Source organism: Phyllobates terribilis, unplaced genomic scaffold, assembly GCF_046119375.1.
Source record: "Phyllobates terribilis strain yellow unplaced genomic scaffold, ASM4611937v1 Scaffold_8__6_contigs__length_399053987, whole genome shotgun sequence".
NCBI classification, from domain to species: domain Eukaryota; kingdom Metazoa; phylum Chordata; class Amphibia; order Anura; family Dendrobatidae; genus Phyllobates; species Phyllobates terribilis.
In genome coordinates, this window is record NW_027362768.1 from 147,449,169 (window position 1) to 147,475,057 (window position 25,889).

A 25,889-nucleotide genomic window follows, 5' to 3' on the forward strand; every position below is an offset into this window, starting at 1 on the left:
CACTTGGCCACGCCCCTTGTCATGTGATTGACAGCACGCCCCGCCCATCGCTTGCTCAGGCTCTGGGTTGATCGCATGATGGGCGGATCGGGCCGGAAGCAGCATGGCGGCCTCACTGCCCAGGACACAGGTAAATCTGGGAGCGGGGGGCTGTGTGCGGGAAGGCGCTGTCAGCGCGACATCTCCGGGTGATTGTGGGGTCGGTGACAAGTTGTACCGATGTGCGCCGACATTACAGCAGTGCGTTACCGTATACATGTATACAGTGTATATAGCTCTGCGTGCAGGATTCCGCCTCACGTCTCTGCTCACAAAAGTTTGAAAACTTTTTGAAACTTTCTGATCATCGACTTCTGCAGATCCTGTGTTCTATGTTTATGTTCCAGGTTTCTACACTGGGTATATATTATATTTTCTGGAGCTTTGGGGACCTGCAGACCTACAACTCCCAGCATGCCACCCCATCCTTGGGTCTACACAGCATGCTGGGAGTTGTAGTAACTTTTATTTTGGAGTCGTTTGTTTTCATTTTTTTGAATATTCCGGACTGTTTCCCATATAAAGCCCCATCCAGCGCTGGAATAAGGAAAGTTTGGGTCGCTGCTTAGTAACACGCGAGACGACAGATTTGCTGGATGTGATCAATGTGTTTTTTTATTTTTTTTATTGTTTTTTTGTGCTTCCAGAATGTATTGAAGAATTTTAAGATATTTTAGATTTTTTTTTAAGGAAACCTGGTGGCTCCTGTTGACATATAGCTGGTGATTTTATTTTTTTTATTTTTATTTTTTTTAATTGGTTAGAATCCTCCAACATGTAAATAGTCGGGGTCATTTGGCAACAGTTTTGCAGAATACTTTTTAGGCTACGTTCACACATTGCATTTTGTTTTTTTGCAGCAAAACCTGATCTCTTGGCAGGAGGTTTGTCTGGGATTTTTCTTGCTGTGTTTTTTTTTTTCACTGTCCTTTTGTCTCTTTATGCATGGACATAAATTTCAGTGAAAAAAGAAAAACACATTTTGGTTTTGGCAGAAAAACCTGACGCCTGTGCTTTTTATCGCCACCCATTATTTCCAATGGGTGAAAAAAAACGCTGAAAGAAGTGACATGCTCTATTTTGCAAAAAACAAAACATGCAAAGCACAAAATCCTGATTAAAAAAAGCCCAAGCTGTGTGAATGAGATTTCTGGAATCTCATAGGCTATGCTGGTACTGCAGCTGCAAATTTGCAAAAAAAAAAAGCATTAAAAAACGCAATATGCGAACATAGCCTAAATGTGTCTTCATGGTCTTTGTCTGGCCAGCTGCGATCTGGAAAGACGCTCCGCAGGTGCACGGAGACACGCAGTGGGCATGGGATTTCTACAAATCCATCCACTATGGTGTAACATCTGGACGCTGCAGGTTTAACGCTGCAATAAGTCCGCAGTGTCAAACCCGCAGCGGCTCCTGGGCACATACACTAAGAGTATGTTCACATATGGGAGCATCTGTGACAAATGTTTCAGCGGTCAGCCCCCGACCACACTGCTCGGATGTCATCCGTATCTGTCCAGAGAGGACTTGGAAGACACTGGGGAAGTTTCCTTTTCGGCAGTGTGTACACAGCACATCTCTTGAGCAGTGAGTTGTAGTGTGTATTCCTTGTTTCTATACTGTCCAGCATTGAACATATAGATACGCGGCCCTGTGATCCTGGTGCTGGGACACGGCACTAAAGTTTTGGTGGTGACTTTGGTTGTTTTGCCTCTTGGTAATGGTGACGAGCTCAGCATTCATGGGGTTAATGAGCGCTCTTCACTGTGTGGGAATGTCGGCATCACTCTGTATCTGCCGGGTGACTCCGACTTTCTGGCTCTGAGGTGTGTGATGCATTATTGAGTGTTGGGTGTGGACACGTGGGTGGTAATTTGCGCTGAAGGACTGATAATACATTTGACACCTTTATCAACCGAGTATATGGTGGTTCTTTGCAGCTGCAACATATAATTTGAGGGTTATTCTAAAGTTCTTTAATGGATAAAATTGGAATTTACTTATTAAAAATGGTCGCAGGAGGGATTTTTCATTTTCTTGTTTGCTGCTCATTGCCTAGGTTACTGGCCACCTCTGCAGTCTTATCAGCGGTGGCGTACACGCTCTGTGCTATAGAATTTGTAAGCGCGGCTCCTCTGAAGCTGGCCAGCCTCCATGACCCTGCTTTCCTCTGATGCCGCAGAGGTAACGTTGTGTCTGCTAGCAGCATGGCTGAGCGCACAGATCGATCGGTGGTTCAAACCATCAATCGTTTGGGAGCAGAAGACTGAGAGGCAAAGAAGTGTCGCCCTCCTGACAATAAATCATAAGACAATCCCTTTAAGAAGCTTATTTTAGTACTGTACTAGAGATTTTCCATCCAGAATTTCCAAGCAGAAAATCTGCAGTATATTTTTTTATGACATCAGCAAATCGACAGTGTAACTTGACCTGTTGTGGTGAAATTTATGGCAGGTCTGCAACAAAATGTGAAATAAAACAATATTTAATGCTTATTTGCTGCTGTTAAGTGTGGACGTTCCTTAAGGGCTGTGTGCACACTTTGCGTTTAAGCTGCGCTTTTTTTTCAGTTCAGATTTATTACAAAACCTGAAGGGTTTCCTGATGCCAGGAGTGAATGAGAATTTTGAGGTCTCATGAACATGTTTTTCTTTTGTAACTTGCAGATTTGGTGCAGATTTAGATCTTCAGCATGTCAATTCTTTTTTGCTGCAGATTTCACCCTAATGAGTGGGGGAAAATCAGCACCAAAAATTAGCATTTTTTTGCCTCTGAGTTTTTCCTGCCAAGAGATGTAGAAATTTCTGCACCAATTACTTAACGGGTTCACATACCCTAAAGTTTTGTGCACATGGCGTCTTTTAGACACTGCGCCGAGTTTTCCCGGGTGAAGCTGCTTCAGGCAAAAGTCATTGGTCACTATTTGGAAGTGACTTCTCTCGCAGTTTTTCCGTCGTTCTTGCTGCCGGCGTCCATTATTCTATACTTTTAAGTTTAGGGAGAGGGTGGTGGAAGTTGCCTAAATAATGGACAGGTCACTTCTTTCAACCTTTTCCGTGTTTCCCAACCCTGAGGCTGTGTGCCCACTATGCGTTTTTTAAGCGTTTCCGCAGCCACAATTCCGCCGCAAAAATGGTTAAAAAACGCTTGGTAGAAGGTCTGCCATGTTCCCCAATGATAATCTGCATGTGCTGTGCACATGCTGCGGACGTTTCCGCTACGGATTAACATTGCGGAAAAATCCGCAGCACTACCAATTATTATGCGTAATCGCGGCGTTTTTTCCGCCATTGACTTGCATTGAATCACTTAATATCCGCGTGACTACATGTGCACATGCTGATATTAAGCGATTCAATGTGCGGATGGTACCCGGGTCTGGAGAAGAGGAGACTCTCCTCCAGACCCGGGTACCATAGTACCTGCAAAAAAACAAAAAAACATACTCCCCTTCCGATGGCCCCCGGTCTTCTATCCGGTACGTCGTGGCTCGCGATGGTGTTAAAGGACCTTCCATGACGTCATTCTGTCATGTGACAGGTCACGCGACCGCTGACATCGGCGGTCGCGTGACCTGTCACATGACTAAATGACGTTATGGAAGGTCCTTTTACGCCACCGGGGAGCCACGACGTACTGGAGAAGGAGCCCAGAGGCCATCAGAAGGTGAGTATAATGTTTTTTTTTTTTTATTTTTTTTACCATTCTTATTCTTTTTTTTAACTAACTTGGTCACACTATATAAAATCCATGCCGTTTGCATGGATTTATATAGTGTGACCAAGTTGTCAAGCACTTTCCAAGTGATGCTAAAATCGCTTGGAAAGCGCTTGACAACCCGCATGTGAAATTGCATCACCAAAACTCTTCACGTCCGCTTGTCCCTGGCAGGAAAAGCGCATGTACAATCCACATGCCAGGAAGATGCAGAAACGCTCAGGAAAAATCCGGAGCATTTCTGCATCGTGGGCACATAGCCTGAAGTGGAAAAAGTCACCTGCAAACTCTCACAACTATGTAACAGAACCAATGGTTAGTGTTTTCTTTTTTTTTTTATGTGCCTTTTCCATCTTGCATTTCTGCAATAGCCGCAGAGTTGTAACATTTGTGACTACAGGGAGTGAAAGAAACCTGTCTGCAGCCAAGACTTTCCTGGGACTTGTTCTTCAGACTTTCCTGGTCAATGACAAATCGTCTATTGCACAATCTGTATCTATCCAGGTTCTGCTTTCCTGTCTCAAAATGCAGGAAACATTATGATCGCTGGGATGCATTTTCTCAGCTGACTGATGGCCAATATTATTCTGTACACACAAAAGAAGCGCTCATGTGTTTGTTAGAATGCGTGGTTCCCAGCAAATTCCCGGCCATGTCACTTACGGGGCAGATTTTTTTTTTTTTTTTTTAAATACTCCTTTTAAAGTGGATCTGTCACAATATTTCAGAATAAATACGGCATATGTTATTACATAGACCTGGGGAAGCTGGTGTACTTACTATGAAAATTCATGTCGAGAATGGCTTCGTAATTCTTCTTGAATGTTTTTGTTTTGCCTGATATTAAAATGAGCATTTTAATATTGGATGTGCAGCAGGTTTGCATGAGGATTAGCCCCATTCTCCCCGTAGTATATCGATGCAGAATGCTGCTTATTTCTGTAGCAGATTTTTTTTTTTTCATGTTCAAACCTGTACACATGGGGCGACTGTTTTTCCTCCTCGGCCCTGTAGGGACGGGGCCCACGGTGTTCCCCCTCCTCGGCCCTGTAGGGACGGGGCCCACGGTGTTCCCCCTCCTCGGCCCTGTAGGGACGGGGCCCACGGTGTTCCCCCTCCTCGGCCCTGTAGGGACGGGGCCCACGGTGTTCCCCCTCCTCGGCCCTGTAGGGACGGGGCCCACGGTGTTCCCCCTCCTCGGCCCTGTAGGGACTGGGCCCACGGTGTTCCTCCTCCTCGGCCCTGTAGGGACTGGGCCCACGGTGTTCCCCCTCCTCGGCCCTGTAGGGACGGGGCCCACGGTGTGTCCCCCCCCCCCCCCTCGGCACTGTAGGGACGGGACCCACGGTGTTCCCCCTCCTCTTTGGCCCTGTAGGGACGGGGCCCACGGTGTTCCCCCTCCTCTTTGGCCCTGTGGGGTCGGGGCCCACGGTGTTCCCCCTCCTCTTTGGCCCTGTGGGGACGGGGCCCACGGTGTTCCCCCTCCTCTTTGGCCCTGTGGGGACGGGGCCCACGGTGTTCCCCCTCCTCTTTGGCCCTGTGGGGACGGGGCCCACGGTGTTCCCCCTCCTCTTTGGCCCTGTGGGGACGGGGCCCACGGTGTTCCCCCTCCCTCTTTGGCCCTGTGGGGACGGGGCCCACGGTGTTCCCCCTCCCTCTTTGGCCCTGTGGGGACGGGGCCCACGGTGTTCCCCCTCCCTCTTTGGCCCTGTGGGGACGGGGCCCACGGTGTTCCCCCCTCCCTCTATGGCCCTGTGGGGACGGGGCCCACGGTGTTCCCCCTCCCTCTATGGCCCTGTGGGGACGGGGCCCACGGTGTTCCCCCTCCCTCTATGGCCCTGTGGGGACGGGACCCACTGGTTACCCCCTCCCTCTATGGCCCTGTGGGGACGGGGCCCACTGGTTACCCCCTCCCTCTATGGCCCTGTGGGGACGGGGCCCACTGGTTACCCCCTCCCTCTATGGCCCTGTGGGGACGGGGCCCACTGGTTACCCCCTCCCTCTATGGCCCTGTGGGGACGGGGCCCACTGGTTACCCCCTCCCTCTTTGGCCCTGTACGGACGGGGCCCACCCTTTTCCCCTCCTCGGCCCTGCAGGGTCGAGGTGGGCTTGTCTTCACATTCTCTTGTTGTTTATGGTTAAACAAGGTACAATGTCGGAATATGCAGCATCACTTTAGATAAATATTTACTGGAAATAAATGAAGAATCTTTGTCTATTCATTGCAGTAATTTTAGCAGTTCAGTGCTCGGCCTAGGGAAACCGGCCTGTAATATGGCACGTCTAGGGTTACACGCTGGCTTGCTGACTATTGCCGATTCAGCTAATGATGTTTCCAAAGATAACCGGCATTCCAGCGAGTGGAAGGACGAGAATTTCCAGCTATTATGTAGAGTACAGGACGGAGCTTTCCTAAACTCTGACCTCGACAGTGAGGAGAGGAGGTTTCCAGGATTAGAAAAATAAGGGTCTGGTATTGCAGCTCATCACCCAGATGAATGGGGCTGGAGTAACAAATACAGCGGTGGGATAAACTGTAGCTCTGAAGACTGTTATTATAAGAAAACTTAGTTACTAAAAAAGTTTTTTTTTTTTTTCAGCCTTCTGATTGGACAGTGCCTAATTTGGAACTGATTCCACCTGTAAAGATTTGCTTCAAAGTGGCATGCTTTTTATTTTCTTTTATCTATATCATATGGTCATTAGATTTGCATCGTTCTTTACATACCAACCTGCCACACAGACTGCTGTGCCTCACATCACACACACCCTGTGGTCAAGCCTGACTTTAGAAGTCTGAGTCTTGTTCTCCGGATGCATGGGGAATACTTATGCATATGATCCCACATTCCGTACGTGTATCCAAGCTCCCGCAGTCTGGCCTCACTGCTTTGTAACTGCATTGTCGTTCAGTTTTATGATAGCCAAGCAAAAGGGGTGAATGATGAATAGCTACACAGCTAAATAGGAGGCTATCGGCACAAAATGACTGTTCAAACCAAGCACAGGAGCTCAGTGCACCCTTGGTGTGGCCGAGCAGTTCAGTGCACCTTCCCATCAACTTGTTTTCCATCTGTCTCCTGTAATGCCAGAACTGTCAATTCAGAAAGAGAAGGGTGTAGATAGATGCTAAAAAAGTACATGGGAAGGTGAATTGCTCAGTCACTCCAAGTGTGCACCGAGCACCTGTGCTTGGTTTGAACTGTCATGTTGGGCTGAATGTATACTTTAATGTCTGGGCAAGTCTTTTCCACCCTCTGCTGTCTTTCCCGATGTTTATTTATTTTACTCACTTGTATATCGTCATTAATTCCACAGCGCTTTACAGCCATTATCATCGCTGTCCCCATTGGGACTCACAATCTAGATTCCCTATCAGTATGTCTTTGGAGTGTGGGAGGAAACTGGAGAACCCGGAGGAAACCCAGCAAACACGGGGAGAACATACAAACTCCTTGCAGATGTTGTCCTTGGTGGGATTTGAACCCAGGACCCCAGCGCTGCAAGGCTGCAAGGCTAACCATGTTCCCATAGATTTGGACTAACGTGCATGTGTTGTTGAAACTAGAGTTCAGCAGAAGAATTCGCAGGACCTTAGTGCAGTTTCCACCTCTTTAGTCGGTGTCAGCTGGACCAGAGCCCTGCGAACCTCCTATTGTCTGCGGCGTCCCCAGTGCCTCCTCTGATTAGTATCCCCCCATGATGTCATTGCGTTGCAGCATGATGTCACGGGGAAAGGAGTGGCTTGAGGGGGAGCTACTAATATAGTCATAGAAATGCCCTTGTATTGCGCTCCTGGGATCTTTGCTGCCCTTCTGTTCCTCTTGGAGAGCGATTTGTTCCTGTGTCTCCGGGTCTCTTGTGTATTGTCGTCTCAGACAATAGAAACTCTGTGGTTGTGATTCCCGGGAGAAGTTGTGTGATCTGTCATCAGCGCGTCTGTGCTGTTGCTATGTGCTTACGTTCTATGTCTGTGTGTGTATATATAATGTATACACTTATATACTCCACCATTCCTTCGCTGCAGGTGCACAAATGACCTGTGCTCGGATTGTGAATTTTTTAGACATTTGTTGACTTGGATTGCATTTTCTAAGCCGCTGTTGACGGATTTGATACTTATAGAGTGTATTAACACAGTCATAAAAAATAGTTTGCAGCTCGGCTCATTCACACACAATACTCAGCGGAAGCCTATACTTTATATTCAATTAAAGGGGTTTATCGAATTTGCAAAATCCTGATTCCCCGGCTGCAGTTTGTTTGAAAAAATAACAAAACTGTACCCGGATCCGGTATTGAGTTTCCGCCACTGCTCCCTGTGTCTGTGATTGTGTGCAACGCTGATGTGACGCCGACCGCGCTGCCGCCAATCGGTGAGCTCAGTGGTTCATGCCTTCAAATTGGACAGTACCGCTGAGCTCACTGATTGGCTGCAGTGTTGTGAACGTAACATCAGCACTGCACACAATAAGGGCTCATTCAGACGTCCGATTTTCACATACGAGTGCTATCCGTGTTTTTCTCGACTAGCACTCGTACCTGTGATAGTCTATGCGGCCGTTCACATGATCGTGATTTTTCAAAATCAATGGCTGAGACATGTCCGATTTTGCTCCAGAGATCAAAATTGGCAATGCCAGTCAATGATTCCATGAACATAGACTGTTGGCAAGGAGAAGGTGGAGAAACTTTTTTTTTTTCTGTTTTTCGTACCACACTCGGACCAAAATAATCGGTCTGTTTTTCTTGAACGTTGGAAAATCGGACGTTTGAATGAGTCCTAACTGACACAAGGAGCAGCACTGGACCTAGTGAGGGTGAGTAAGGCGCACATTGTCAAGGATAACATTGGGGAAATGGACCACTCTCACAGTGAACTATGTCTTCCCAAATTCAGTTTATTAGTTCAAGGTTACGCCCACATACCTCCCTTGACTTGGTGGGGCCATGGTGGTAGTGGGATGAGCTAGGTCTGTTAGAATATTATGAGATCCCTAACTTTTGGGATATCTGCGCCCCTTGAGGTCCCAGGCGGTAGATATTGTCATCATGATTCTTATCGCGATTTTATCTGTCTATAGAGATGAAACATGGCATGGATAGCATCATCCATCAGACCAATATTAAGTTGGAGGGGTTCTGATGGCCTTACGATGATGTGAGTGAATGCGTTATGTTCGTCCCTTCGCTACGACGCCAAAAATATATCTCCCATAAATATTGGATCAATGCAAACTGCAAAATTCATCACTGACCACTGGCTCCAAAAGGTCTACAATCAGATCTTTGATCAGAGGAAGCTCATCCCTGGGGAGCATACTTCCCCGCTTCTGCATAAACGAATCTCAGTCGTGCTGTCTTTTTCCCAGAACAAATCTCCTATGGTCATTACCTGTTCACTGCAGGAGGCCCCTACTTAAGTGGAGGTTGAAGTGTTATCACTCTCTCTCACTTCCCTTGTTTTAATTAGTTTCTCTTTTCCCTAGTTAGAATTAATCAATGTGAAGGTGAGATGTCTCCGCCCTGGGGACGTCTTATGGATTTTTAATTTTTCTCTGACACGCATATCATTTTTTTTTTTTTTTTTTAAACTGCAGCCAGATGACAGGTGATTTCAGAAGCTACGAGAACAGACTGATAGGCAAAGTAAAAAACATTTATTATCTTGTTACTATAAACCTGTCAGGAGTGGGATATATTAGGCAGCAAGTGAAGAGTCAGTTCTTGAAGTTGATATATTATAAGCAGGAAAAATGGGGAAATTGTAAGGATCTGAGCCACAAAAGCCAAATCATGGGGTCAATGCATTTCCCAATAGGTCGGTCTTGTGAGGGATAGCAGGTATGCAGAGCCTAGTATCTAACAACAGTGGTCAAAAGAAGAACGATAAACCTTTTTTTTTTTTTATTATTTTCTTCCCTAGTGCAAGTTTGTAAATATTCTCACACAACGCCATGGAGAATCTCACTTGAGTTTTCTTTTCCTGTCTTCTTGTAGATGCAGTTATAACAATGTTCCTTCACTTCTGGCTAGAATTTAGAATTTCTTCTAAGTTGTATAATAAATTCCATCTTTTTTGTTCTGGAAGAAACAATATGAAACTTATTATAACAGTATCGCTCTGAGCGAAACTTTTCATTCTGAAACAATTAAATGTTTCCTGGTTGAGTTTGCAGGTAGGAATGTAGTTCATGGTGCAGCAGATTGTGGGGCGCAGACAGGGCAGAGGAAATCGGGGGATGTCCAGGAGGAGAATGGCTTATTAAATGGATGATCAGCTATTAATTTGAGGATAACTTAAACAGGACCCCATCAATCCCGAAATCAGTATTATGCAGTCTTGAGCGGAGTGTAGGTACTAATGCTCGGCCTCTGCTCCATTCATTATCTATGGGACTGTTGAGCTCTGTGCTCTGCTATTTCTGGCAGAAAGTTAATGGAGCAGAGGCCGAGAGCATATGCACCTCTCCTCCATTCAGGATGGGGCTGCAGAGTCCTGTTCTAGGGGTTCCAGAGCCAAATCTTGGGATTACTGGGGTCCCAGCGATCAGTAAGCTATCTCTTATCCTATGGAAAGATTACTTGATTTTTTGGGGGAATAACCTTATAAAGTGTAACTGCCCTTTGAGGTATTACAGGTTCTCATTCCAATCAATAAACTGTTAGAATCAAAAGCAGAAATCCAGCGCTCCGTCTCCACGGCATAAAATCCTCTCGACTGTATATTAATACAAAAACCGAGACTGAGCCGGAGGCGCAATTTCTGCGAGTGAATGAACAATGCAGGAGAGAAGTGACTGATCTTATGTTTTACTCTTTATTGAAAAAGTGAGATTTACCCTTTCCAATACACAATTAGAAAATAAAGGCACGTACTGGGATTCTGCAAATCTGAACACAAACTTTTTTAAAGAAACTTTCCCAGCTGTATTTCTGAGATTCTCTGGTTCTTCATATATTGGATTATTTTATTAGTCGCCAGTGCAATCAGGCTGAACACGACCATCCTAATAAAATATTTTTTTGTTCCTCTATAAGCAGGGACTTTACACATGACTATGGGACTTAAAGGGGTTGTTTAGATCTTCATTATTGTGTACCAAGGGCAACATGTGGGTTTAATACCGAACACTAAAGCCGGCCATACACATTAGATGGCTGTTGGTGTTAATGATGCTTCAGCCTTTTGTTCGGCCGACAGCCATCTCACCCTACTCTCCCATACACAGGCTCGTTCGGCCGAGCGCTCCTGTGTTTTCTGAGAAAGTCGCGGACCGACACATGGGCGGCAGCTAATTTCCAGGAGGACAATGTGATCGGCAGTCCGAAATCGGACATGTCCAATCAACATCTCTCCCGATGATCAGTTTGCCGTCTGCCCCATACACATTAGACTGTTGGCCACATCTAGTAGGTTCAGCCGACGTTACTCGGATTTGTATGGGGTCCTTAAGACCTGGATTAATTGGTGTTTATCTCTTGGACACATCCAATGATGTATACTGAGACTTAAAGGGCATTCACACCATGTGTCATGGACAGTAACATTAAAAAATATGGAAATATTCCTTCAAAACATTTTTATTTCAATGCCATATTTATTGTATACGTCTTCAAAAATTAGCATAATTTTACCATTGTCTTGCTCCAGTGACTATTCCGCACGTCCATCCAATGAGCCGAGTGCTGGAGGTCGCACGTGCTCAGTCACTCTCAATCTCAGCCATAGTGATCCTCTGCGCCCCACAGAGCAGACAATACAAATGTCTTTCAACCTTGGTTATCAGGAAAGAAGCGGAATCGCTCTAGGGGGACTGGTTAGGGAATTTACTTTCAGATGCCAGAGGGGGGAGGAGACCGATTTTTGCCTAGATCTACAGATAAGTTTCCATCATCAGTGATGGGACTGCACCTGGATTGTTGAAGTGACGAGTATGCCATCTTTTAAAGTTTTACCCCCCTTCTTCCTTTGTAAGAGGGCTGATCCCACCATGAACTTGCGCCTGCCATCGAGGAGAATTGTAGGATTTCCTGTGTTATTCACGCACAGTACAATCCTTTTTCAGTGGCCTGGGAGGTTGCACAGCCCAAACTGTTAATGCAAGCTTGAAGCTCATTTCATTGCATTATGTCCTTAGATGTAAAAAGTAAGATATCCAGAGTTTACTACAAGCTAAGGAGAAGCTGAGGAGCTAGATAAGCGTCCAGGTCTTATCTGCTGACATCACGTTGCCCTCTGGGTCTTATGTTCTGATGATGGGAAGGTTGTAGATCCGGAGTGTAAAAGGAAAGAAATTCCAGCATCGGGATCTTTAATAAAAAACACTCTTTATTGCAAAAATAGTTAAAGTTGCCATGCCAAAGCCAACTATGGCTAGCAGACGCGTTTGACAGGTGTCTTTAGTCCTAGATCCGAAGTGGTTTGGGGAGCACGGTCCAGGTTCTCAAAGACATACTCTTGTTAAACTTTGTAGTCACATCTTTGCTGTTTTTGAAACCCAAGTGAAAAACCCCCCCAAAAAAAGACTTCTGTATTGTTTGTTCTGAGTTATGGATCAAACTCGCCAACTCAAGTCCTTGGGTCTGTGAAAAACTCGAACAGGTCACTTCTGGCATCCAAATGCTGGCCCTACTTCACTGACTGTTTGCAGGAGGATACTACAAAAAACTGACCAGCACCTCTGAACAGAATAAAGCAAGTGTGAACAAGTGCAGGCTGCTATGACTGCATAATATACAAACAAAAGCATACAGCAGCACTCTGTAAGCACTAAGATGTATGCAAACGTTGAATACTAGCAGCCCAATTTCTGAAACAAGTTTCGGAAGCTAGAAAAGTGTACTCTACGTAATAAAAACTAACTCAAATTACCCATGTCTATCTACTTTCAGCCTTTTTACACGATAAACAACAAAGTTGTCATAATTAATAAATTAGTAAATGGCATTACGGAGAACAAAAATAAAATTTAGAAGATTACAGAGACTTTCGCCAATTCAAAAAGTGAATTGCCCAGGGTAGATCGCGTGGAAATCTCTCTGTATGCTGCCCCTCTGGCCTACTGAAGTAATTGCAGCTGATGTTTTTCTTGGACTCACCTCAACATTAAGCTCTTTATGAACTGCATTACTGCTATATGGAGTATTTGTATAAAAATGAAGAGCATAAATTGGCCAACTCGTGAGAGCCCACCATCCGCGGACAAGGCAATGACCTTTCTTTGATGGAACCCTAACCTAGTGTCATGCCTCTCCTGAACGAAGAGCCTACAAATTTAAAGGGCAGGTAGGATCCAGCACTAACTAAGAACAGCATTACGCTGATGGGAGGAGTGCACAGTCAGAAAAGGAGGCAGTCACAACCTCCAGTGCAATACTACAAAAAAAAACTGACCATCACCTCCGAACAGAATAAAGCCAGTGTGAACAGGTGCAAGCTGCTCTGACTGCATAATATACAAACAAAAGCATACAGCAGCACTCCGTAAGCGCGAAGATGTATGCAGACATTGAATGTGTGACATTCGAACTGCATTACTGCTATATGGAGTATACATATAAAAATGAAGGTACTTGGTGCATAAATTGGCCAATTCATGAGAGCCCACCAGCCATGGACAAGGCAGTGACCTTTCTTTGATGGTACCCTAACCTAATGTCTCGTCTCTCCCAAACTTAAAGCCTACAAAGTTAAAGGGCAGATAGGATCCAGCACTAACTAAGAACAGCCTTAGGCTGATGGGAGGAGTACAGTCAGCAACAAAAAAAAACAAAAAACTGACCAGCACCCCCGAACAGAATAAAGCAAGTGTGAACAGGTGCAAGCTGCTATACTGTTTGCAGGAAGAGCTTGATAACATCAGTTGTTTTTTGTTTGTTTTTTCTTTTCCAACGAGAAACTTATGAATCACTGATGGGGATGAAAATCTGATCCAGCGCACTGATCAAAATAGGTCACACATGCGGAAAAAAAAAGCAGGCATCTAACTGAGGAATAATGCAGAACCTGCACCGAATAATTCTGCTGGTTTTTCCTTACATGACGCCCACATTTCGGGTGTGTCTCTTCCCAGAAGTTTGGCAGCTATGAAAACTGAAAGTAGTCGCTCCTCACATCTGCTTGTAAAGTCACATTTGGCCTCTTGCGGGGGCTCGGAAACAAGACGGAGCTTCTTACAGGGAATGTCGTGAAATCCACAATAATGTTGATTTCATTTTTTTAAAATAGTTCAGAAGTTTTGATTTATACGTAAATCTCCTCTAATATAATCTGACATTATCTTATATTCTTAAAGGGATTATTGACACATCTTTTTTATTATTTGATTCCTGATTTCTTACAGCTTTTTTTTTTTTTTTTTACATTTTATTTATTCAGTTGAAAATGTTCTAAAACAAAAAGGCAAAAAAAAACATTGGTAGGTTAGGAAAAAAAAAATACCATGACGCTTTGTTGATCTTCCTGGTCTTTTGTTTACAATTGACCACTCAACATTCTGTACTACTGACATCATCGCTGAGGTCATTGATTGGCTGCAGTGGTCACATGAGGCTGCTTGTAAACAGTTAGTGGCTGCAGCAGTTACTTGTGCTACAGGCATAATGACTCCTATTGCTGAGTGGTGATTCCAGTAGGATGGCACTGACCGGCCACCTCTTGGCAGCAGGAAGCTGGCCAGGATTAGGAAGTAACTGTGCGCTCTTGCTATCCCTGTCCTGCTTCAAAATGATGCTTCTAAGCTCCAAGAGCTTGTAGGCACTGCACATGTTCTGCTGTCTAGCAGCGGTGGTCGGTCTCCAAGGCGACGATATGTAAACAAAAGAAAAGTTTTAATAATCACTCAAGAACGGCTGAAAATTTTAACAAGCAGTAAATTGCAAAATTAATTGTAAAGTTCTGTGGAATATGTTGGCGCTATATAAATACAAATTATTATTATTATTAAAATTATTATTATTATTAAAATTGCTTGTATTTACCAGCACATATTTACGAGCATGGGAATAACCCTTTAGTGGACCAAGTTATCACCTATTAACTGGTAACTTTTGTAACTTTTTAAAAAGACTACCTTTTTTTTTTTCCCCTTAAATTAAATCTAATATTTAATAAGTTTGTTCCGTGCTGCTCAACACGTACCCACAATCCTGAAGAGGGAAAGTATCTAAAGAGGGAAACTGGGGGTCCCCCATTTGAGCAAAGTGGTGGTCTCTCCCCTGGTCAAAGCCGTTCTGCCCCCATCATGGTGTCGTCTTTGTGAGCGTTCGTGCTGTTCACATCCTCCGGTCCTGAGTCAGCAGACCTCTTTTTTGTGTCTATCTTTACTCGTATCTTTCCTTCGTTGGTTTCCAGGTAGTGAGATATTTTTCTCTGGTTTTACAGGAAATCCGGTTGTAGATAATTTCATCTCCGGCTGGTTCCTGGCACAATTTTATATGACTGTCACATTTTTTAAGAAGTGCCCCAATTGTGATCCTCGCTCCACGTCTGCCCTTTTAGCCTCCAGGAACTTTACCTCTTATACCAGGTACCTTCTGGTGATGTCCTCCGGCAGTCAGGAAGCTGTGGTCTCTTAAAGGGGGTGTACATTTTTAGTCTAAGTCATATGGAAAAGAAATTAAATCCTCATTATTTCCCTATAATATTGCAGTGCATATGATATCCCCAGCTGTCTGTCCTCTCACCACCTTCACGTCACCCCCTTTATAATTCATACTACAGCAGCATATTTACTGCTTTATTACCGGTAGTTGTTTGGGTGCTCACCGGCGTAGTAATCATTAACAGAAGGAGGCGATTGCTGCCTGCGGCATAACAGTGTCCCGAGGAGGTGAGGATTACGGCAGCGTGACTCGGGTCATGAGACTGTGCAACCAGCTGGGAATAGCCTGATAATCCTGGGTTATGACACTTTTTTTTATTTTTTTTTAAGCAATTTTGGTTAATACCCAGAAAGTATATACCGTATCTTGGCATATTTCTGGTTCAGACATCATAATACACATGTACATACAGCAAGGCTTGGACTGGCCTGCGGGAGAACAGGAGAATCCTCCGGTGGGCCCCACCACCCTCTTATATGATCGGTACTTGGCACTATATACTTGAATCACTATGTACAGACAAAGGTGACATCTTGTTCATCTAACAATCTACCCAGTTCACTGTTATAAATAAATTTGTGATTGATGATAATGTCACATTTGCATGTAGCTGAAAAGTGGGGCCCTCAAGTTGGTTATTGGTGGGCCCTTGGCATCCCAGTCCGACACTGCGCACCACTTTCCCAAGCCCCTAACAAATTTCTTGCATTCTGGAATACATAGGGAAATACATCCAGGTTATAGTTTCCCTCTTCAGGATTGTGGGTACGTGTAGAACATAACGGGACAAACTTATTAAATATTACATTTAATTTACGAAGAAAAAAGGTACAGTCCTTTTTAAAAAGTTACAAAAAAAATGAAATAACAAAAAGACACTCACAAATAGTAAAAACAGTGTAAAACAAAAAAATGAAACAAACAAGGAAAGTTTATGTTTAAAATTTGCAATGTGTCCGTCATAATTTCTGACCTGACTCCTGTGGCTTTGTCCATCTTCGGATTAATGGTAGGCAGGGACTTCGTCTACTGCCATTTTGGAACTTGCAGCAACGCTCTTGATTCCACAATGATGCTTACAAGCTAGACAGAAAAGAGCTGCTGTCTAGCAGCGGTGGTCGGTCTCCAAGGCAACGAGCTGTAAACACAACAAGTTAATATCTCAAGAACAGCTGAAAATTTTAATAAGCAGTAAATTGCAAAATTGCTTGGATTTGCAAATGCTATCTGACAAAGCCATTTATGAAGATGAGAAGCCATAATTGTAATGAAAATAAAGCCAGAGCATTGCTGATGGCTTCCAGGAAGCAACAGGAAGATTGTTTTTTTTTTTTAATGTATAAAGGTAAGACATTACAGATGTGATGGACGACGCAGTTGTAAATGTTCTATCATTTGCTAGTCCAAGATGGCATCACTTAATTATATTTTCTATTTAATTTGCCCTTCAGCCATTTCCTGGTTACATCTGAATTTTAATTTTCTTTCAGGTCCCGAGTAACAATGCCGTGTACGAGAAATTCTTCCTCCAGGTTAGTGTCTTGCACAAGGTACAGTTCATCAGTTGGGTCAATAGATAATGGAAAAAAAGAAAAATTTCATTTTTTTTCCCTCTCCTTCTTCCAAGAGCCGTAACTTTTTTAAAAACTTTTTACGGTATTTAACAGTCCCCTTAGGGGACTTGAAGCTGTGATCATCTGATCACTTGTGCTATATGTAACAAGGCATCAGCACTGCTATATATAGCTAAAATTACAATCTCCTATGAACGATAGCTAAATTCTGGTTTTCACAGGAGGATTGTAATGACAGGCACGGGGGTCATCAGCAGACCCCTGGCTGTCATGGCAACCCATTGGCGCCCCGTGATCACATCACGGGTGTGTCGATGGGAGCGCGGAATCATGCTCCCCACCTGCCGACGCTTGTCAGAGAGTGACATCGGCATTTAACAGGTTAACAGCCACCAGCAGAGCTCTGCTCCACCTGCGGTTGTTAAAGGCACATGATGGTCGTATAAATCAGCCATCATCTTCCGGGAAAGATTTGGGCTCTGCGAGGTCCACATTAAAGGCAGAGACTCGAAATATATGATGGAACTGTACGTCTTATGTCGTGAAGGGGAGATACAGTACAGACCAAAAGTTTGGACACACCTTCTCATTTAAAGATTTTTCTGTATTTTCATGACTATGAAAATTGTCCATTCACACTGAAGGCATCAAAACTATGAATTAACACATGTGGAATTATATACTTAACAAAAAAGTGTGAAACAACTGAAAATATGTCTTATATTCTAGGTTCTTCAAAGTAGCCACCTTTTGCTTTGATGACTGCTTTGCACACTCTTGGCATTCTCTTGATGAGCTTCAAGAGGTAGTCACCGGAAATGGTTTTCCAACAATCTTGAAGGAGTTCCCAGAGATGCTTAGCACTTGTTGGCCCTTTTGCCTTCACTCTGCGGTTCAGCTCACCCCAAACCATCTCGATTGGGTTCAGGTCTGGTGACTGTGGAGGCCAGGTCATGGGCGTAGCACCCCATTACTCTCCTTCTTGGTCAAATAGCCCTTACACAGCCTGGAGGTGTGTTTGGGGTCATTGTCCTGTTGAAAAATAAATGATGGTCCAACTAAACGCAAACCGGATGGAATAGCATGCCGCTGCAAGATGCTGTGGTAGCCATGCTGGTTCAGTATGCCTTCAATTTTGAATAAATCCCCAACAGTGTCACCAGCTAAGCACCCCCACACCATCACACCTCCTCCTCCATGCTTCACGGTGGGAACCAGGCATGTAGAGTCCATCCGTTCACCTTTTCTGTGTCGCACAAAGACACGGTGGTTGGAACCAAACATCTCAAATTTGGACTCATCAGATCAAAGCACAGATTTCCACTGGTCTAATGTCCATTCCTTGTGTTCTTTAGCCCAAACAAGTCTCTTCTGCTTGTTGCCTGTCCTTAGCAGTGGTTTCCTAGCAGCTATTTTACCATGAAGGCCTGCTGCACAAAGTCTCCTCTTAACAGTTGTTGAAGAGATGTGTCTGCTGCCAGAACTCTGTGTGGCATTGACCTGGTCTCTAATCTGAGCTGCTGTTAACCTGCGATTTCTGAGGCTGGTGACTTGGATAAACTTATCCTCAGAAGCAGAGGTGACTCTTGGTCTTCCTTTCCTGGGGCGGTCCTCATGTGAGCCAGTTTCTTTGTAGCACTTGATGGTTTTTGCAACTGCACTTGGGGACACATTCAAAGTTTGCCCAATTTTTTCGGACTGACTGACCTTCATTTCTTAAAGTAATAATGGCCACTCGTTTTTCTTTACATAGCTGCTTTTTTCTTGCCATAATACAAATTCTAACAGTCTATTCAGTAAGACTATCAGCTGTGTATCCACCAGACTTCTGCACAACACAACTGATGGTCCCAACCCCATTTATAAGGCAAGAAATCCCACTTATTAAACCTGACAGGGCACACCTGTGAAGTGAAAACCATTTCCGGTGACTACCACTTGAAGCTTATCAAGAGAATGCCAAGAGTGTGCAAAGCAGTCAACAAAGCAAAAGGTGGCTACTTTGAAGAACCTAGAATATAAGACATATTTTCAGTTGTTTCACACTTTTTTGTTAAGTATATAATTCCACATGTGTTAATTCATAGTTTTGATGCCTTCAGTGTGAATGTGCAATTTTCATAGTCAGGAAAATACAGAAAAATCTTTAAATGAGAAGGTGTGTCCAAACTTTTGGTCTGTACTGTATATATATCGTTTTTTGGTTATTTTTATTTTACTTCTTTTTTTTTATGATTTATTTTTCCAGCAAGGAAAGTTATGAAACTTCGCAAATCACTTTTTAGCTGCACTGATGTCAGAAGTTACTCATTTGGAGTACAGATGATGGCAGTGATCTTGCCAACAGTTAAGACCCATTTACTCTTTGCCAATCGGCGGTCATTTAATGTCCGAGTTAGACAGAGTTGTACATGCACAGAAAGATTGGTAACACGATCGTCCTTTGCACATAGAGAAGATCTTATTATCGGCCGTATATCGACTAGCGATAACAATGATTTTAATGCCGGAATGAAGAATCCAAACATTTTGCTTGTTCTTTGGATTATTGCCGCTTACACAAATTGGCAAAAAGGTGACCCGATGAGCACTCGTTTCCGATTATTTGCTCGTCTAAATGGATCTTAAGATATTTGGGATATTCATAAACAGTGATGTCCTAATATGGGTAAAGGTGGCCATGCACTTTAGAAGAAAGTTTGCCGATTTTGGTGTGATTGGCCGACTATTTATTGCGTAGAGGGTGTCCTGACTCCTCCAATGGCAGATGTTGGAGGGAAAGAAGGGTCAGGCCTGTTGGATTTCAGCATGCCTGATCCTTTATTCCTGCAGAGAATGAGTACTTGCCAGAGATGTCTGCCAGAGACTTATTTCCCCTCCCTTTCTCAGCTATGTGTATGGGGGAAATCGGGGGCTCTAACTGATGGGCGACCTTTATAGCTTCCCATGGATGGGTGTCTCAGTTCGGCCCTGTCCTGCTCTGCCCTTATTCACATTGCCGTGCTTTGGCAAGGTTTTAATACTGGAGACCGGTCTGGACCGTCCTGATGGGTACTCCTTCTCCTGGAGGGATGGCTTTTTTGCGTAGCGTTAACCAAGTACCCCATGCTATTTACATGTACCATTTACTGATTTACTTGCTGTAGGGTATATGCTCATTTTTTTTTCTTTGGTTTTGTCTAATTATTTACACTACGCAGTTTTTATAGCATTTTTTTTGTTAAGGTGCTTTTTTGAGAAATTTATTTTAACTTCTTCTTCACTGCTTCTTTTTTTCAGGTTGAGTCCGTAAACTCTGGAAAAGTCTTGGCTGGAGATGCTGCTCTGTTCCTGAAGAAGTCGGGGTTGCCCGATGTGGTGCTGGGCAAGGCAAGTGAAGCTCGATAGCGTGTCCTTTCAATATACATGAGGCTGCGGCATGTCCTGATGTGGGATTAGTCCCATAAGTGTTAGTTAGAAGATGGCAGGGGTTGTGTAAGGCCGCATCTTTACTGCCATGGGTTGTGCGAAATGTCCTAAAATCATGAAGGAGTTGTCCGGGTATATAATATTCAAAGAATCATAGAATGTTAGTGTTGGAGGGGACCTCCAGGGTCCTCGTGTCCAACCCCCTGCTCAATGCAGGATTCACTAAACCATCTCAGACAGATGTCTGTCCAGCCTCTGTGTGAAGACTTCCATTGAAGGAGAACTCACCACCTCTCGTGGCCGCCTGTTCCACTCACTGATCACCCTCAGTGTCAAAAAGTTTTTTCTAATATCTAATCTGTGTCTTCTCCCTTTCAGTTTCATCCCATTGCTTCTAGTCTTTCCTTGTGCAAATGAGAATAAGGATGATCCCTCTACACTGACAACCCTTCAGATATTTGTAGACAGCTATTAAGTCTCCTCTTAGTCTCTTAAGTCTATTAAGGCTATGTGCACACGATGCAGAAATGCTCAGGATTTTTTCCTGAGCGTTTCTGCATCTCCCTGGCAGAAAAAAACGCATGCGGATTGTACATGCGGATTGTACATGCGTTTTTCCAGCCAGGGACATGCGGAACTGGAGCGGTTACCCACTGACATTTCCGCATGCGGATTGACAAGTGCTTTCCAAGCAATTAGCATCACTTGGAAAGTGCTTGTGACAACTAGGTCACACTATATAAATCCATGCAACCGGCATGGATTTATATAGTGTGACCCGAGAGAGTGGTAAAAATAAAAAATAATGTATACTTACCCTCCGATGGCCCCCGGTGTCCCGCTCACTCCGTTCTCCTTTGCCGGCAACTGTGAATTGAAAGACCTGCCGATGTCAGCGTCACGTGACCCGTCACATGACTCTGACGTCAGCGCAGGTCCTTCAACTCACTGCAAAGTGCCGGGAACCAAGCAGGAGCAGTGCGCGGGCCGACAGAAGGTAAGTATACATTTATATTTTATTTTATTCTTTTTTTACAGATTTTTTAATGGTACCTGGGTCCGGAGGAGAGTCTCCTGTCCTCCAGACCCGGGTACCATCCGCACATTAGAACGCTTGGATTACGCATTTACATATACAGTGATGCGTAATCCATGCGGTCTAATGCAAGTCAATGGCGGCGAAGACGCAGCACTTCCGCAAAATAATTGGTAGTGCTGCGTTTTTTTCCGCAATGATAATCTGCAGCGGAAATTTCCGCAGCATGTGCACAGCACATGCGGATTATCATTGGGGGACATGGCAGACGCTGCAAAAACGCTGCGGAAACGCATTAAAAACGCATCGTGTGCACACAGCCTTAGTCTTTTTTTTTTTGCAAGCTAAACATTCCCAGATCCTTTAACCATTCCTCATAGGACACAGTTTGCAGTCCACTCACCATCCTGGTAGCTCTTATCTGAACTTGCTCCAGTTTTTCGATGTCTTTTTTTTTTTAAATGTGGTGTCCAGAACTGGACACCGTATTCCAGATGAGGCCTGATCAAGGCGGAGTAGAGAGGGATAAGTACTTCACGTTATCTAGACTCTCTTGCTTCTCTTAATACATCCCAGAACTGTGTTTGCCTTTGTTGCTGCTGCATCACACTGCTGACTCATGTGCAGTCTGTGATCTATTAGTATACCCAAGTCTTTTTCACACGTGCTGGTGCTTAGTTCTATTCCTCCCATTCTGAAGATGTATTTTTCCTTTTTTCTTGCCCAGATGTAGAATCTTCTTTTCTTCCTGTTAAATACAATTTTATTAGTCGCTGATTATTGATTACTTGTCCTTAGTATAGGTCACCAGTGTCTCATTTTATAAGAAGTTGTGATTTTTTTTTTTCCATATGTATTGCAATACCATAGTATAGACATGGATCTGACAATCACAGGCTCAAGTTGTCTACAGAAACTTAGTAGTAAAAAAAATGATCCCCCTTTTCCTCTTTCTATTAATCAACAGTAAAAAAATAAACATATTTGGTATCATTGCATCCATAAAAGTCCAATCTATCAAAATATAACTTTCACTTGTACAGCAAATGCCACAAAGAAAAATAGAAATGAAATGCCAAAATCTAGGGTTTTGGGGGTTTTTTTGGGTCGCTTTTTCTACCATCCAAACATGAAAGAAAATGCATTCCCAACGTTGTATATAACCCAAAATGGTACCAATAAAAGCGTCAGCTGCTGCGCAAAAAAGACAGGAAAACAGAAAAGTTAGTTAATACTATTTTTTTTTTTATATGATTATTATTATTATCAGAAAATGACAACACGGACCATTCCACCACAATTTGTATTCCACCCCCCCCACAGTTTTTCAGTACATTACATAATGTTATCATTCAAGACTAAGACTCATCCCACAATAAAACAAGGAAAAAAAAAGACTCTTGAAAGAAGGGCAGACAAAAGGGAAAAGCAAAAAATGACATCTAAGTTCTAGCATAACTGCACTTTTATTCTCCGTGTGGCCGGACCGCCTGGCGCGGTGCGACTCCCTGGATTGTACGGTATTTTAATGATTTACTGACCGGTGTTGGAGAATGATCGTGTAAGTGCCCTAATTAATTTTATTATTTCTCCCCATGTCAGGGCGGCCGTACAGCTTTTACTCATCTGTCATTTATATTATTTCTTAGCCCATGATATGATGTCGTTTTTTTGCTCTCTTTGAGTTTTACATTTTTCTGAAATTCCGGGGAAATGAATATTATTTCTGATGACGCAGATTTTAGGCTGATTTAGTAGGAAACTCTCTGCTGTATCATTGTCTTCCTGTGAGTCATTTTATCTGACGCTGACCTCTGCACTTTCTTTTTGCACAGATTTGGGATTTGGCAGATACAGAAAGCAAAGGATATTTAAATAAGCAGGTATGTTATAGCGAGATTTTATGCTAGAAATGTAGTATAGTTCTTCTGATTAGCTACGTCGCTTACCCCATGTGCAGGGCATTGCAGTAGCTTTAGATATCCATGGTTACAAACACTAACAGCTTTTTAACTGTCACTCTGAGTGGTGGTAACCATGGATACTGAAGCTACTGCAATGCCCTGCACATGGGGTAAGCAACATAGCGAATCTGAAGAACTATACTACATTTCTAATTGGAGGTATTTGCTAATATTATTATTATAAATACTACATATTGTGAAAGGGTCTTGGAGATGGGAACACTCCTTTAATGCCGTACAGAGTTGCAGACAGCGATGGTACTTCCTACTCGCAGATGCATGGAGCAGGCTTGTAACTATGTAAAAGCAATATGACGTAATATATCTTATGACTAGTAAATGTGTTGGTCGAGCAAAAATATTTGCATGACCCTGGTCCAACGGCTACATTAGTATTCTGAGGTATTGCAAACTTTTCCTACCTGCCAGTCCATCATGTTATCATCACGTCAGTATGCACTTATGATGTTGCCGAGCTCCGAGGAAGCCGCAGATAGGAGTTTTTTTTTCACGAGGCTAGTCCAGGTGGCCGTGGACTACCGACGTGGCCGCTGGACCACGATCCTGTGAATCTCTTTGCTGATCTCTAAAATATATCGGAAATTAATGTAATGGTTCACTGATACAAAGATGTCTGCAGCTCTGACGCCACACGTCTCAACTCCAAAAACTGCGCTCCGTGGTAAAATGTTATTCTCCCTCCTCTCCTTTCTCAAGAGGATTTTTTTTTTTGGTTTATAGCTTTTAACCTTGGGAACCGGCCACAGCTGCTGTCTACCAGTGGTGGCCGCACATGCTCAGTGCTTACAAGCTCTTTCCAGTAGATATTGTCAGTGCTGCGCTTAGGCTGGCATGGATCCGCTGGAGCGCAGTGTTAGCGCACGAGACATTGTGGGACAAATGCTCAATAGGTTTTCATGTACATCAGACCATATAGCAAGGAGGGATGTTTCCCCCCTGTATAACAGATAGTGCCGCTCTCACAGGTCTGGCATTCCTGCTACCTGCACAGTTGGGAGCCTCGGGCACATTCCAGCCCCGGACCATGTATAGGTGTATATGACATGGAGATTGTTAGTGTAACGGGTCTGGGAGGCGGAACCTCTGAGCTACTATACAAGGGGGCGGTCCTTGTAAGGGAGCGGGTGGCGACCAGGGAAGACGGGCAGGAAGTCACAGCAGGTGACCGGGACAGTCTCTGAGTGAACGGGCTGGAGGTCACGGCAAGTGACCGGGGCAGTCTCTGGATGAACGGGCAGATGGTCACGGCAAGTGACCGGGGCAGTCTCTGGATGAACGGGCAGATGGTCACGGCAAGTGACCGGGGCAGTCTCTGAATGAACGGGCAGATGGTCACGGCAAGTGACCGGGGCAGTCTCTGGATGAACGGGCAGATGGTCACGGCAAGTGACCGCGGCAGTCTCTAGGTATAGGGTAGGTACGACCTGTGGCGGCTGAAGATAGACGTGAGCTCCCAGGTGAGCAGGCGAGAGTCTCTGGATGACCGGGTGGTCACAGCATGTGACGGCGGAGCCTCCAGGAAGACCAACAGACAGGCGGCAGATGAGCGCTCCCAGGTGAGCGGGCAGAAGTCTCTGGACAGGCGGGTGGTCACAGCACGTGACGGCAGAGCCTACAGGTAGGCTAGCAGACAGGCAGCAGATGAGCGCTCCCAGGTGAGCGGGCAGGAGTCACTGGACAGGCAGGTGGTCACAGCACGTGACGGCGGAGCCTCCAGGTAGGCTAGCAGGCAGGTAGCAGATGTGTGCTCCCAGGTGAGCAGGCAAGCTGGTCCATAGACAGACTGACAGGAGTTGGAAGGCAGACCGTCGGACCTCAGGCAAGCAGGCAGGTAGTTGATGTGCGCTCCCAGGTGAGCGGACAGGCTGGTCCTTAGACAGACTGACAGGAGTAGTAAGACAGACCGTCGGACCTCAGACTAGCAGGCAGGTAGCAGATAATCAGGCAGGAAAAGACGGCAAGCTGGCAGGTATCTGGCAGGTAACTGGCAACGGGACCTGAGGGCTGAAGCAGAGTAGTGAACAGTGCAACAACATTGCTCGAGCACCTCCATTTTGCAGGAGGTGCCTTATATATGGTGAAGTCCTCCGGCCATTGGCCGGGGACTCCTTAGGACGGCGCGCGCGGCCCCTTTAAGAGGGAGGGAGAGAGCGCGCGCCCTAAGCACAGTGGCCGGGAAGGAGCGCGCGCTGCCAGCAGAGCGGGAGGAGGACGCCGGGCACGGAGCAGAGAGGTGAGGGGAACAGCGTCCCTGCCTAGCAGAGGGCAGGGACGCCGGCGCTACAGTACCCCCCCCTTTAGGCCCCCCCTTTTTTAGGCCAGACAGAAATTTAGCTAGGATAAGAGGGGCATGGATGTTCTCCCGGGGCTCCCACGTTCTCTCCTCAGGACCAAACCCCTTCCAATCTACTAGAAAAAAGGTCTTTCCTCTTACCCTTTTGGTGGCAAGAATGTTCTCTACCTCAAACTCGTCCTCAGCAGAAACCGGAGCAGGAGGCGTACCTGTAGACTTGGAAAAAGAG

At 44.8% G+C, this 25,889-nt stretch overlaps 1 protein-coding gene across 2 annotated transcripts in view; it reads left to right on the forward strand.

The window, feature by feature from the left end:
- Positions 1-25,889, forward strand: part of EPS15 (epidermal growth factor receptor pathway substrate 15) — a 77,265-nt gene continuing 51,376 nt past the window's right edge. The window contains exons 1-4 of one of the 2 annotated variants that reach the window (XM_073643491.1): positions 1-130; positions 16,855-16,896; positions 20,218-20,307; positions 23,218-23,265. In XM_073643491.1, the coding sequence (XP_073499592.1) occupies positions 104-130; positions 16,855-16,896; positions 20,218-20,307; positions 23,218-23,265 (207 nt within the window). In that variant the 5' untranslated portion in view covers positions 1-103. The remainder of the gene's footprint in view (positions 131-16,854; positions 16,897-20,217; positions 20,308-23,217; positions 23,266-25,889) is intronic. The other variant, XM_073643490.1, reaches the window with a different exon arrangement.